Below are 16,168 nucleotides of genomic sequence, written 5' to 3' on the forward strand. Positions count from 1 at the left end.
TTACCAGGGAGAGGGGGGTTTGAACTTTTGACCATTCGTAATTTTCTTGTATAATTTATCTAAGCTGTGATTCGATACATGAAAATGAAACTATTATTTTTATTTATTTATGTATTATTTTTATATAGTACATGATGTGAACATGCCATGTCATCAACGTCACTTACAATCTTGTGTTTCTCATGTGGTTATGCATGGACATTTCTAGAATATTGTTATCAATGTTTTCTTTCATTTCAGTTTGTTTATCTTGTACAATGGAGAAAGCTCAAGCACAACTTCTGGTAAACATCCACGAAGAGATTACAAAACGTACTTTCACTGACATACAAATTATATGTAAAGACGGAACAACGACCGGAAGCCGTATTGTCCTTGCGGCGATGTCTTCGTATTTCCGGGCCATGTTCAGTTCTGATATGTCAGAGAGTCAGACGGGCGTCTTGAACCTTCCCACGGTGTCGCTATCAGTGTTCGAAGATAACCAAAATGTGTTTGTGTGGAATCAATCTAGTGAGTGAAGATAACTGTATGCAGGTAATAGATGCTGCTGCGATGATGCAGCTCGACAACATCAAACAGCTCTGTGTACTACACCTGAAGGAAGGACTGACTCTAACTGATAAAAACTGTCTGGGTTGGTGGAGACTTCTGAAAATGTACAATTAACACGACTTGTCCAACAGAGCTTTTTTCTATATGGCTGAGAAGTTTGCTGATTTTGTTTAAACAGAAAATGTTGTTCAGCTGTCAAAGGACGAATTGCTGGAAATAATTTCCAAAGAAGAGATGGAATGTACAGAAGACATCATTCTGAAAGGCGTCATGAAGTGGATTGAGCATAATAACCCGGAACCAGATGACGTCAAAGTTATTTTTGAAAACGTGCGTCTCGATATTGTAGATTCACAGTTTCTGATTGATGACGTCACATTTTCAGACATTGTTTGTAAAAACAAATTTGTCCAGGTAATGATACAAAAAGTGCTACGTTCACAATGTCAAGTATCGGCTCGTTCAAGGGTCAGTACTAAAATACGTGATGTCTTCGTTCTCCATCATAACAAGACGTCACTTCTGTCTCGTTTTACGTCAGACAACAAGTGGGAGGACGTCCCACCAGCTCCAGTAGATCCTGGATATTTCTATTCAGCAGCAGGTTTGGACGACAAGATCTATATCACTGGTGGATATAACAGGAGGAAAGACACATTAATTTATGACACAATTACGAAAGTGTGGACAGTAGGTCCAGATCTCAAACATGATCACTGCCATCACTGTATGTCCACAGCTAACTCTAAAGTGTACTCGATAGGTGGTTACTATAGTAACACAATAGAGGAATTGAGCGAGAGTGAGACGCACTGGCAGGCTGTTGGAGATTTGGGATTGAGACGATATAATACTTTCCCTGTTACAGTTGGTGAGAACATTCTCGTTATGGGAGGAATGACAGACTCATTCGGGTCAGATGTTATCCAGTGTTTTAACACCAGAACCCACACTGTCAGACAGCTGAACACAAAGTTACCTTGTAGCTCTAAGTTACTAAGAGGCTTTGTTCACCTCCCAGACGTTTATCTGTTAGACAACGACGGCCACATGATGCATCTCCAGGTCACCAACACGGGTGGAGAAATCAAGATTCAGGTTAAATCCACACCGCAATGGAAATCATTGAATTTTCGCTTTGGTGTAACACACAGAAATGGAAGCTTGCTGTGTTTTACTGCAGATGCCATCAGCAAATTAAACGTCGCAGAAGATAAACAAGAACAGACTACATTCCCTAAGTCACCTGGAAATGGCGAAGTGTACGATGTGTGCACAATGTCATCTGGAAAAACATCGTGATGGTTGTTCATTGAATAATCTCAGTGTGAGACGTCGCCTCGTGGTCTGAGAGGAAATAAAAGACTTAGTTCTACAAACAAAGCATTGTGAACGCTGTAATAATCTCAGTGTGAGAGGTCGCCTCGTGGTATGAGAAGAAATAAAAGACTTAGTTCTACAAACAAAGCATTGTGAACGCTGTAATAATCTCAGTGTGAGAGGTCGCCTCGTGGTCTGAGAGGAAATAAAAGACTTAGTTCTGCAAACAAAGCATTGTGAACGCTGTAATAATCTCAGTGTGAGAGGTCGCCTCGTGGTATGAGAAGAAATAAAAGACTTAGTTCTACAAACAAAGCATTGTGAACGCTGTAATAATCTCAGTGTGAGACGTCGCCTCGTGGTATGAGAGGAAATAAAAGACTTAGTTCTACAAACAAAGCATTGTAAACGCTGTAATAATCTCAGTGTGAGAGCTCGCCTCGTGGTATGAGAGGAAATAAAAGACTTAGTTCTACAAACAAAGCATTGTGAACGCTGTAATAATCTCAGTGTGAGACGTCGCCTCGTGGTATGAGAGGAAATAAAAGACTTAGTTCTGCAAACAAAGCATTGTGAACGCTGTAATAATCTCAGTGTGAGAGGTCGCCTCGTGGTATGAGAGGAAATAAAAGACTTAGTTCTACAAACAAAGCACTGTGAACGCTGTAACAATCTCAGTGTGAGAGGTCACCTCGTGGTTTGAGAGGAAATAAAAGACTTAGTTCTGCAAACAAAGCATTGTGAACGCTGTAATAATCTCAGTGTGAGAGGTCACCTCGTGGTTTGAGAGGAAATAAAAGACTTAGTTCTACAAACAAAGTGAGAGAGCTCGCCTTTTAATATTGTGTTCTGATTAGATTAGTCTTAAAAACAAAACTAAGGCTAATGAAAACACTGTAAGAATTCTGTATTAATGTCAAAGGGGGGCTCGCCTTTTATTATCGTGTTCTGAGACAAAATTAGTGTTAAAACTAAGGCTAACAAAACCACTGTAAGAACTCTGTATTAATGTCAGTGGGAGAGCTCGCCTTTTATTATCGTGTTCTGATTAGATTAGTCTTAAAAACAAAACTAAGGCTAATAAAAACACTGTAAGAACTCTGTATTAATGGCTCCGAGGTAGCTAGCATTAATAATATTGCTGTTTTAGAAAACAATTGAAGTCAAGTACTTGTAAAAAATGTTTTAGAAGCGAAAACGAGAACACCCAATGTAGGTGTTTTTGCTGAATTAGGAAGAATACCTATTTCTGTCATTTGTAAACAAAGAGTTTTATTATATTGGCTGAAAATTATCTGTAATCAAACTTCTATGTTATACAAAATGTATAGATCTTTACGACATGGTATGAACTCTAGCAGAAATTGTATAAACTGGGTATCATACGTAAAATCTATTTTATATGAACTTGGTTTTATTGATGCATGGGGTATTGAGGACGTTTTACATTTACCTGCTCAAGTTTTTAAACAACGTCTTAGAGATCAGTACGTGCTAAATACTATAGCATTTCTACTTTCTCACGTTTGGAATTGTGATTACACTTATGTCGTGGAAGTATATTTAGATAATATTTGGGCACTGAAGTATCGTACTGCCTTGCTTAATCTTGCAAATATTACACCTAGTTAAATTTATCTATTTTTCTATCCAGTGTCGTCAAGAATTAATATCATAATATATTCATGTTTCCTCCTCTAATTAAGTATTAATTATAGGTCATAAGTGTATTAATATTTGTATATAATATTTATCATATCCATGTTATCATTTGTTGCGCATTGTATATATACCATGTTTCAGCCAATGGCTGATCACAGCTGTTGCTGAATAAAATTGATTGATTTGATTAATGTCAGTGGGGGAGCTCGCCTTTTATTATCGTGTTCTGATTAGATTAGTCTTAAACATAAAACTACGGCTAATTAAAACACTCTATGGACTTTTCATTAATCTTAGTATATTAGCTCGCCTTTTGTTTTGAGACAAGCGTAGTTATATTAGTGTGGATATTCTGAACAAGGTACGAAACATATTCTAAAGATATTCTGATGCAAAATGAGCTGGCCTGAAACCTTTTCACCATGTAGTTCCATAATTCTGTTAACAATATTAGCTGTAATCTATGTACAAATGTATTTCCATCATTCTATCAACAATATTAGCTGTAATCCATGTACAAATTTATTTCCATCATTATACCAACAATATTCCCTATAATACATGTACAAATGCGTTGTGATTTGTTTGCAACCGTATATAGCCGTTTGACAGTTACGCTAATGCGAATAAATATTGTTATCTAAATTCGGGCATTTTCTTTTAATTCGAGGAAAAAATCAACCTTTCCCCGTACAAAAATGGGAGCCCGTACGCCTGTGGTGTAAGGTGGGTTAAATGCATCCTACCTATTTAGACTATGTGACCGTTGATGTGTGTGTGCGTGTGTGCGTGCGTGCGTACGTGCGTGTATGTGTGTGTCCCCTTTTTAAAATAATTTTTTGTCCTTTTTTTAGTTATTATTTTATTTCTTTATTGCTTTCTGGTGTGAGATGATTTTAGTTTTTTTCGGGGATGGGGGGGGGGAGTGGGGTCTTTAATTTTTAAAAAAATTCTTTCTTTTTTTTTTCTCTTTTTTTTTCTTTTTTTTTAAACATTGTTCGAGGATGCAGTTTTGGGTTTCTGGAGTTTTATGGTGTTTGTATGGTAATGACATGATATTTTATTAGTGTTTTTGTCATCTCTCTCTGTCTCTCTCGCTCTCGCTGTCGCTCTCTGTCTCTGTCTCTGTATTTTTTGTTTGTTTTAATGTGTGTGTGGGGGGGGAGGGGGGCGTGCGTGTACAGCGTACTAATTTGAATCTGACGAGTGTGAAAAACAACGCACGTAACACTTAAACCCCGCACGTAAAATAATTATGTATACTTATTGCCAGTAGTTGCAAAATCAGCAGTTTTCATACCTCATGTAACTGATACAGACTCGTTTAACAATACAATAATAAAAAGAAGTAAAAATCTGTCTGATTAGAAAGATAAACTATTTTTTTCCGTTTGTATATGTATGCAATAAAATATGTTTCAAACAAATAGAGGCCAATTCATTCATGCTATTCATATGGTTATAAAATATGGATTTGAAGTAAACAATGGTTTGGACTTTCCGTAGCCTACACAAATGTATTCGTTACGGAAACCGGCGAAGTTGGCCGAATTGTTCGTAACAGTTGTCTACAAGTCCCGAAAATGGCAAGCGAGCAACTTTCTACTTTCTTTAAAAAAATAAAATAAAATAAAATTAGGTAAAGACAATTCAAGAGTAGACAGGGTGAAAAAGAAGGAAAAGAAGTGGCAGTAGAGGTATGTAGGAATAGGCCGAGGTCTCGTTTACTAAACACGTCTTGTTTTTTTTGTGTGGGGGTTTTTGCATCTGGGTTTTTCTTTCTTTCTTTTTTTTTTAATTTCTTTTTTTATATACATATTTAACGTTAGCTTCAAAACAAAATTTAGTAATCCGGCACGAACACTTGATATCGTGAACAATTATGGATTTTTTATTTCATAAATAAAAGTGGCAGTCCTCCTATAGACCGAATTGATACCATATCTCCATCTCCTACGTGTTCATTTAGATCGTCACGTCCAAACGGTTCTTGGTCACTTTTTGTGTTGTTTTGTTTTGTTTGTTTTGTTTTGTTTGTTTTCTATTGTTTGTTGGGGTGGTGTTGTTTTGTCTGGGGGTGTTGTTCTTGTTTTTCGTATTGTTTGTTGGTTTTTGTTTGTGTTTTGTTTGTTGGGGTATTTTGAGGGTTTTTTGGGGGGGTTAGGGGGTCAAATATTATAGATATTTACTTTTTTATTGTGAATTCATTTGTTTCATGTAAGTGTTCTGCGTATTTTTAGTTAGAAATTGTGTTTGTTGTGGGGAGTGTTTAATTTTAGCGGATTGAATGTTGCATGTCTCATATCCTGTTGTCAGTTACATTGTCAGTCGCTAAATAAAATGTCCTGTGAGCAGCTTATAACATATCTTCAAGATGTTAACTTATTTTTTCCCTCGTATATAGTTATAGAGTTAACCGTTTATATTAGTTGGGTTGAATACAACTCACAACACAGCTGATCTTGCTCTGTGCTGGGGTGCCGTTAACCATTTTATTCAACCATTGTTTCCATCAATCTATTTTCATTCTGGTTCTCAGTGTTTGTGTTCCACAATAAGGACTTTTTGAACAAGGTGGATGTTTAGGACGTAGCCCAGTGATAAAGCACACGCCTGGTGCGCGATCAGACTAGGATCGATCCCCGTCGGTGTACCCATTGGGCTATTTCTCGTTTGCGCCAGTGCACCTTGACTGGAATATCAAAAGACGTGGTATGTGCTATCCTGTATGTGGGATGGTGCATATAGAAGATCCTTTGCTACTAATTGAAACATTTAGCGGGTTTCCTCTCTATGACTGTGTCAAAATTACCATATGTTTGACATCCAGTAGCCGTTGATTAATAAATCAATGTGTTCTAGTGGTTTTGTTAAACAAAACAAACAAACTTCTGAACAAGGTGTGCGGCTTACCTAAACTGATCATTTAGATTATCGGTAAAAAGACAAAGACGATGACGATTGCTCATGATATCGGTCGTCATAGCTACAAAAAATAATTGACACTCTATTCCAAGGAGACTTAAGGATCTTGTCTGAGCTCCTAGGTAAATCAATTTCATTTAACGTTTCGTTTGTTTAACGATACCACTAGAGCACACTGAGTTATTATTCATCGGGTTTTGGATGCCAAACGTCTGGTCATTGTGACAGGACAGAACAGAACTTTATTACACTCAGGGTCATCGGTTGATGACATTTGAGGAATGTATATATACACATATAATATAACAGCATCAAGATGACAGAGTTTGAAAAACAATTCATAAACTGTAAATAATGACAGTCTTAGGAGGAACAGAAATCTTTGTTGGTAATAGTTATAAATCTACACAACGTGCTTAGGGTGTCTATGTTTTTACAATTAAAAAGTTGCTTAAAATTGTTTACATTTGATCTTGTAAAATAATATGTATGCATATATTTTAATCTATCTTCTGTAAATGTTGTACATATAAATAGGTAGTGATTCGAAATTCATCACCAACATCATCAGTAGTGCAATAGATACATTTCCTGTAAAAATATTTCCTATAAAATGTTGGTCCATCTTCCTGTTTCAAAAGGAAAAACGTAGTTATGTATTACATATAGTTTTATTTTTATCAAGTATATTAAGATATGTGACACATTTAATTAATTGCAATCGTGTGACAGAGTGATCCAATATGGCCGTACGTTAGTCCTTCCCATCAGGGAACATCGTTCTCTTACCATGGTATTTACTACAAGTTATTTATTCCTGTGTCTGCTGTGTTCTCAGCTGCACACGAAAATAGTGGGGTTTGGGGGTTATTTCCAAAACACTTTTACTTTTCTTCTTACGTCAAACCAAACTGAAATTATTTACAAATGGACTATAGCTTATATGGACCGTCCTGAGTGGTTGGTTGCAAATGCTAAGATTTTTTGTCAACTAACAGAGACGTTTTAATGATTATTGCGTATTTAATCAATACATTTTTCAGCATACAATATCAGTGGTTGTAAATTAAATGAGTTTCTGACCGTCATAGTACGTAAATTTTCATTTGATTTACTTGATATACAAGCTGTGGTACACTAGCAGGAACAAGAAATAGCCCACTGGGTCCACCGTCGGGGATCGATCCCAGACTGACCGCGCATAAGGCGAGCACTTTACAACCGAGCGCTAACAAGACAAATATAATATAAAACTCGTCTTTTAAATGCATACATATTTACTTTCATAATATTTCATTCGTTTCGAAACAGTTAATTTATATTTTTTATCGCATGTACGAAATCATTGGGAGACCAAATCCAGTTTGGGCAACTTACAAATATTAGGATGACCAGAAACATACTGAATATAGGACACTGATATTCTAAAGAAGAAACTATATTCAGTCTGTAATATAGGACACTGATATTCTAAAGAAGAAACTATATTCAGTATGTAATATTAGTCGATAAAGCATTGTATTAGTCGGACACCTCTTACAACGGCATCAAACTCAGGACCGTCTCTTTAACATTAAAGGAGCTGGGCTTCAATAAAACAAAGTTTTCTTCTTTCTTTGTTTTCTTTAACGACACCACTAGAGCACATTGATTTATTAATCACCGACCATTGGGTATCAAACATTTGGTGTTTTTGATATATAGTCTTAGAGAGGAAACCCGCTACATTTTTTTCATTAGTCAGGTCAGGTCATAGGGCTTAACGTACACGTTCAGAACAACATTTTGCAATGCACGCCTGTCATGGGCGCAGGTGTCGACTTATGCCGGCTCCTTCTTCCAGGACAGGAAATTTCCATTTGTACAAGGGATCTTTTATATGCACCATTCTACAGACAGGATAGCACACACCATGGTCTTTGGTATACCAAATGTTTGACATCCAAAAGCCAATAATGAATAAATAAATGTGCTCTAGTGGTGTCGTTAAACAAAACAAACTTTCCCTGCTTGATTGGGGAGTCGTGGACAAGACAACTCCGTATTTACTGGCAGTGTGTTAAAGCTTTACTTCTATTCACTTCGTTATTTAAAAAAAATACTTTTGGGACCTTTCACAATTTAGTTTGGTTTGATAATAAGAAGGAAGGAAATGTCTTATTTATCGACGCACTCAACACATTTTATTTACGGTTATATGTTTAGGGACCACACAGATATCGAGAGAAAAAAAACCTCTGTCGCCACTTCATCAGCTACTCTTTCCGATTAGCAGGAAGGGATATTTTATATGCACCATCCCACAGATAGGTTAGCACATACCACGGCCTTTGTTTCACCAGCTGTGGAGAATTAGCCCAATGGGTCCACCGACGGGGATCCATCCTAATCCACAATGTTTCGTAACGTGTATCATGATATCCCCCTTCTTCGGCGTGTTACGTATTTGTGGAACGTCCCTTTTTTCTTTTGTTTTTCTTCTTTCTTTTTTTTCTTTTTTTTATGTTGTTGAAGATTTATATTGGTATTGTTCAAAAAAAATAGAAGCGAACTCAAAGTTTCAGACTTGGATACAGTTTTCGTAATTAAATCTTCAATATCGTGTATGCCCTACTTTAAAGGGACAGATCCATAGGATTTAAATACTACGACGTATTTTTCACTATTAAAGACGTTTTTAATTATTTAAATTAGGAGTACTTACATTTTATTATTTCGAATATTCATTTTCGTTCACCTGAAGTGGTTCTGGTCATCCAGCTTTTGGTAATAATCCAAAATGCATTTTTCAGAATTCTAAAAACGCACGTTCGTCTGAGAAGTAATGGTTATCGAGACAGGCTCTAGTTTATTTTAGACGATATTTCAGCTTTAAATATCACAAACTTCAGCTTTTCTCTGTTACAACCTTATCCAAATGTTTTGCAAGTGTGTAGATTAACTCAACTTACTGTCCATTTTTACAGGCTTAAACTAGGGTCTGTACCTTTAACTATTCAGCATAATTTTATATTATCATCCATTTTGGCACATTCAGTCATTATAATATTCCATACCGTAACGTCGGAAGTTTAGACTAGGGAGAAAAGACATTTGAAATTATATCATTACGCAATTAGAAAACAGGTGTATTTATTTGTTGAGCGTAGGGACTGTTCTTTATTGTGTAAGATGACCAAATGGCGTCACAGTAACAGTAATAACAATCTCTTAAAAACCATCCGTAGAATGAGACTAAACCAAAAAAAATAATTCCGATTTCCTAACGTAGATCGGTGCTTTTACTGTCACACATTTCGTTTCAAAGCGTCGCCATTAAAACTAAATTTGCGGCAGTAAAACTACCGATTTAGTTCGTAAATCCAAAAGCACAGCAGAGCAGGGCCGTAGCTAGCGGTATAATAATACATACTTAAAGTACATAGATAAGTAACATACATGGACTTAAGTACGTTTATGAATATGGAGCCTGGGCCGTAGCTATCGGTATAATAATAGAAACTTACTGGTTATTGATATTGACGTTTTAAGTATGTAACCTTCCTGAAATGGCTGCAAAATGGTATTTTAGAGCTTTTATACACCAGTACACGTTAACGCTGTATTCTCTAGTGCACACTAAATATATCGGTACACGTTAAAGCTGTATTCTCTAGTGAACACTACATATATAAGTACACGTTAAAGGTGTATTCTCTAGCGCACACTAACTGTATCAGTACACGTTAAAGCTGTATTCTCTAACGGACATTATACATCAGTACACGTTAAAGCTGTATTCTCTAGTGCACAGTACATATATCAGTACACGTTAAACGTGTATTCTCTAGTGCACAGTACATATATCAGTACACGTTAAAGGTGTATTCTCTAGCGCACACTACATATATCAGTGCACGTTAAAGCTGTATTCTCTAGTGCACAGTACATATATCAGTACACGTTAAAGGTGTGTTCTCTAGTCCACACTACATGTATCAGTACACGTTAAAGCTGTATTCTCTAGTGCACACTACATCTATCAGTACAAGTTAAAGCTGTATTCTCTAGTGCACACTACATCTATCAGTACACGTTAAAGCTGTATTCTCTAGTCCACACTAAATATATCAGTACACGTTAAAGCTGTATTCTCTAATGCACACTACATGTATCAGTACACGATAAAGGTGTATTCTCTAGTGCACACTACATATATCAGTACACATTAAAGCTGTATTCTCTAGTGCACACTACATATATCAGTATACGTTAAAGGTGTGTTCTCTAGTGCACACTACATATATCAGTACACGTTAAAGCTGTATTCTCTAGCGGACACTATACACTAGTACACGTTAACGCTGTATTCTCTAGTGCACACTAAATATATCGGTACACGTTAAAGCTGTATTCTCTAGTGAACACTGCATATATCAGTACACGTTAAAGCTGTATTCTCTGGCGCACACTAACTGTATCAGTACACGTTAAAGCTGTATTCTCTAGCGGACACTATACATCAGTACACGTTAAAGCTGTATTCTCTAGTGCACAGTACATATATCAGTACACGTTAAAGGTGTATTCTCTAGTGCACAGTACATATATCAGTACACGTTAAAGGTGTATTCTCTAGCGCACACTACATATATCAGTGCACGTTAAAGCTGTATTCTCTAGTGCACAATACATATATCAGTACATGTTAAAGCTATGTTCTCTAGTGCACACTACATGTATCAGTACACGTTACAGTTGTATTCTCTAATGCACACTACATGTATCAGTACACGTTACAGTTGTATTCTCTAGTGCACACTACATGTATCAGTACACGTTACAGTTGTATTCTCTAATGCACACTACATATATCAGTACACGATAAAGGTGTATTCTCTAGTCCATATTACATATATCAGTACACGATAAAGATGTATTATCTAGTCCACACTACATGTATCAGTACACGTTAAAGCTGTATTCTATATTGCACGCTAAATATATCAGTACACATTAAAGGTGCATTCTCTAGTGTACACTACATATACCAGTACACGTTAAAGCTGCATTCTCTAGTGCAATATCTCTTGATTGAACGTTACACACACTCACCGTCATTTCAAACACAGTAGCATTCACTATATGATATTGAATTGCAAAGTTAATATACAAAAAAAATTCAACAATTTTACAATCATTGCGAGTGGCAGAGTTAGAGTTCATTTCCTGGTAACGCCAGTCTAGGTCAGATGAAAATGACCTCTTAGTCATTTCGAATTTCTTAGAGCTATTCACTTGTGAACCGCTTGGTTATTAAGATTGACCTTTTCTACTATTGGCTAGGGATCTTTTATATTTATCACCCCAAAAATAGGATCAAATATGCAACAGTCGTAACCAGTACAAGAAATAGCCCACCGACGGGGATCGATGCTAGTGTTTTACCACTGGGCTACGTCCCACCCCTGTTACGTGTAAAGACACACGTATGAATACTATGATTGTCTTGTATTTTTGCATTAATAAACGATGTTATAGGAAGGGAATCGAAGATGGATTTAAAGGATTATAAAGAGTGCTGTATTATAGTATTATAGTATTACCTTGGGGGGGGGGGGGGTAAATAAAAACCAACAAACAAGCAAAATGGATAAATTCAAAACGTTGAGCAACAAGTTCTTGAGTGGCATTTCTAATATTCTGAGAACATCATGACTGAACTTTTCACCATTCGTAATTTTCTTGTATAATTTATCTAAGCTGTGATTCGATACCCGAACATGAAACTACTATTGGCATTTATTTATTTTTACATAGTGCATGCTCTGAACATGACGTCATCAACGTCACTTACAACCTTGTGTTTCTCATGTGGTTATGCATGGACATTTCTAGAATATTGTTATCAATGTTTTCTTTCATTTCAGTTTGTTTCTCTTGTACAATGGAGAAAGCTCAAGCACAACTTCTGGTAAACATCCACGAAGAGATTACAAAAGGTACTTTCACTGACATACACATTATATGTAAAGACGGAACAACGACCGGAAGCCGTATTGTCCTTGCGGCGATGTCTTCGTATTTCCGGGCCATGTTCAGTTCTGATATGTCGGAGAGTCAGACGGCCGTCTTGAACCTTCCCACGGTGTCGTTGTCAGTGTTCGAAGACATAATCAAAATGTGTTTCTGTGGAATCAATCTAGTGAGTGAAGATAACTGTATGCAGGTAATAGATGCTGCTGCGATGATGCAGCTCGACAACATCAAACAGCTCTGTGTAATACACCTGAAGGAAGGACTAATACTAACTGACAAAAACTGTCTAGGCTGGTGGAGATATCTGAAAATATACAATTTCCACGACTTGTCCAACAGAGCTTTTTTCTATATGGCTGAACAATTTCCTGATTTTGTTCAAACAGAAAATGTTGTTCAGCTGTCAAAGGAAGAATTGGTGGAAATAATTTCCAAAGAAGAGATGGAATGTACAGAAGACATCATTCTGAAAGGCGCCATGAAGTGGATTGACCATAATAACCCGGAACCAGATGACGTCAAAGTTATTTTTGAAAACTTGCGTCTTGATATTGTAGATTCACAGTTTTTGATTGATGACGTGGTATTTTCAGACATTGTTTCTAAAAACAAATCTGTCCAGGTAATGATACAAAAGGCGCTACGTTCACAATGTCAAGTGTCGGCTCGTTCAAGGGTCAGTCCTAAAATACCTGATGTCTTCGTTCTCCATCATAACAAGACGTCACTTCTGTCTTGTTTCACGTCAGACAACAAGTGGGAGGACGTCCCATCAGCCCCGGTAGATCCTGGAAATTGGTATTCAACAACAAGATCTATATCACTGGTGGATATAACAAGAGGAAATGCACATTAATTTATGACACCATTACGAAAGTATGAACAGTAGGTCCAGATCTCACACATGATCACTCCTATCACTGTATGGCCACAGCTAACTCTAAAGTGTACTCGATAGGCGGTTACTATAGCAACACAATAAAAGAATTGAGCGAGAGTGAGACATGCTGGTAGGTTGTTGGAGATTTGGGATTGAGACGGTGGAACACTTCCCCTGTTACAGTTGGTGAGAACATTCTCCTTATGGGAGGATATACAGTCTCAGGCGGATCAGATAGTATCCAGGGTTTCAACACCAGAACTCACACTGTCAGTCAGCTGAACACAAAGTTACCTTGTACCTCTTGTTTACTAAGAGGCTCTGTTAACCTCCCATATGTTTATCTGTTAGATAACGACCGCTACGTGATGCACCTGCAGGTCACCAACACAGATGGTGACATTCAGATTCAGGTTAAATCCATAGCGGAATGGAAATCATTTAATTTTTGCTTTGGTGTAACACACCGAGACGGAAGCTTGCTGTGTTTTACAAAAGATGGAATCAGCAAATTCAAACTCACTGAAGGTAAAGAAGAACAGAGTACATTCCCTAGGTCATCTAGAAGTGGCAAAGTGTACGACGTGTGCGCGATGTCATCTGGGAAAACATCGTGATGGTTGTTCATTCATTAATCTCAGTGTGAACACACTGTAAATATTATTCATTAATCCCAGTGGGAGAGCTCGCCTCGTATTATTGAGACAAGATTAGTGTTACAAACAACACCAGGCCTATGGTGTAAGGTGAGTTAAATACGTCCTACCTATTTAGACTGTGTTACTGTTTGCCTGTGGGGTTTTTGTGTGCTTATGTGTGTACTTGTTGGTACCCGACGTTGATTTCTCTTTTCCCGAAATAAAGATTTTATATTCTTGGTAGACGTGGCAGTCTGTACACCACTAGAGTACATTCGTGTCATATCCATCGGCTGATGACGTCAAACACGTGATAATTATGGCATGAAGTCTAAGAGGAATCCCGCTATGTCTCAATTACCTTCAATGCATGTTTTATAAGCACTGCCCCAGATTGGCAGCACATACCAAGGCCTTTGGTATAGCAGTCGTGCCCCAGATTGGGAGCACATACCAAGGCCTTTGGTATATCAGTTGTATGCCACAGGTAGCCAAGTGTCGACTATAAATAATAAACGTGCTATGTCAAAGTTGCAATAAAGGCGGTTGCCGCCAAAACAAAACAAAACAAAAATTTACCTTGAAACATAAAATTTATACCTTCAGTTATACGCTATATTTTTGTAGTTTACGGGTAAACTGAGAGTGTGTTACATGCATTAATTATTAACGTTACAGTTTTATACATACACTTCAACACACGATGTTTTTTTTTCCTATAATTATTTGCACATGACCTTTAACACTGGCGTAGAAAGCGGGGGGGGGGGGCATGTGCCCTGCTCCCCCCCCCCAGCGTTGTAGCAGCAGCGATGTTTTTTTTATGTATATATTTATACATATTTTTATATGTGTGTGTGCGACCCCCCCCCCCCCCCCCCCACCACACACACACACACACACACCTTTTGTCACCTTCCTACGCCCGTGTTTAATGTAGTCCACCGTTTATATTGGCAGCCAGCAAGTCTCCGTACGAGCATTTATAGCTTATTGTCTATCACCCGTTCAACATGAAAGCTGAAACGTTAGCTAAGGGCGGTTCTAACACTAATCGCAGTGATGTTATTCATAGTGGATACGAGCTATCTTATTCATAGTGGATACGAGCTTATTCATAGTCCTTTGACTACCAGCCACCGGTCACTATTATTGAACTTAGCCGTGGGAGGGACAACAAAAGGCGCTACACCTAGACGGGAAGACGGGCAACATTTTATGGGGGGGGGGGGGATGGGGGAGAGGAAATAACTACATACTAATGGTACTATAGTTTACACCTTGTTTGCTAGTAATGTACCGGCCTCGGTGGTGTTGTGGTTAACCCATCGGACATAAGGCTGCTAGGTACATGGATCAAAGCCCGGTACCGGCTCCCACCCAGAGCGAGTTTTAACGACTTAATGGGTAGGTGCAAGACCACTACAACTCCTTTTCTCTCTCACTAACCACTAACAAGTAACTCACTGTCCTGGAAAGACAGCCCAGATAGCTGAGGTGTGTGTGCCCAGGACAGCGTGCTTGCACATTAATTGGATATAAGCACGAAAATAAGTTAAAATGAAAAAGTGATAGCACTGTAAATATAGATAAACGTTGTTATAGAGATGCAGAGGTGTTTGCTTAATTCGGATACATGTCACCCTACCTCACCCCTACACACATTCCCACCCCACCCCCCAAACCACCCGCAACAAAAATTAGAGCCCGTACGCCTATGTTCGTAAGTCAAACAAAAGATAAGATGTGTACGTTTAGTCTCTAAATGATAGAGACTACGTATTTACATGTCCCACACACTGTCGAGATACTGTTTGGAACAGGCCTAGCAACCAGGTCGCGCTATCGGTATCGATCTGTCTAACAACTGAGTCACAAGTCTCGTGACGGCCATTTTGTCAGGAATTATTTCTATTTATCTACGTAGAGCAGTAAGTAAATTAGTTCATATCAACAGTACACTGTTAGGACACAAAACGCATTGTAAATTTGATAATAACAAGCCCGCATTAACGAGTTTATTGCTTACAAATCCGAGAAGTATATTTAGAGCACGAAGTGTAAGTCTCTAGTCGTATGTTGTTCACATAGTCTGATATACAACACGAATAGGGCTACAACACACTCGAGGTATCTGTAACTGTCTCTAGTCGTATGTTGTTCACATAGT

The 16,168-nt window shown here is 37.8% G+C and overlaps 1 protein-coding gene across 1 annotated transcript; it reads left to right on the forward strand.

Moving 5' to 3' along the window:
* Positions 1 to 257: 257 nt before the first annotated feature.
* On the forward strand, positions 258 to 1,857 carry LOC121377904 (kelch-like protein 25). Its single transcript, XM_041506000.1, has 2 exons — positions 258 to 513; positions 734 to 1,857. The coding sequence occupies exons 1-2, from the start codon at positions 258 to 260 to the stop codon at positions 1,855 to 1,857; spliced, it is 1,380 nt and encodes a 459-aa protein (XP_041361934.1).
* Positions 1,858 to 16,168: the final 14,311 nt, after the last annotated feature.

Source organism: Gigantopelta aegis, chromosome 7, assembly GCF_016097555.1.
Source record: "Gigantopelta aegis isolate Gae_Host chromosome 7, Gae_host_genome, whole genome shotgun sequence".
In the NCBI taxonomy this organism is placed as follows: Eukaryota; Metazoa; Mollusca; class Gastropoda; order Neomphalida; family Peltospiridae; genus Gigantopelta; species Gigantopelta aegis.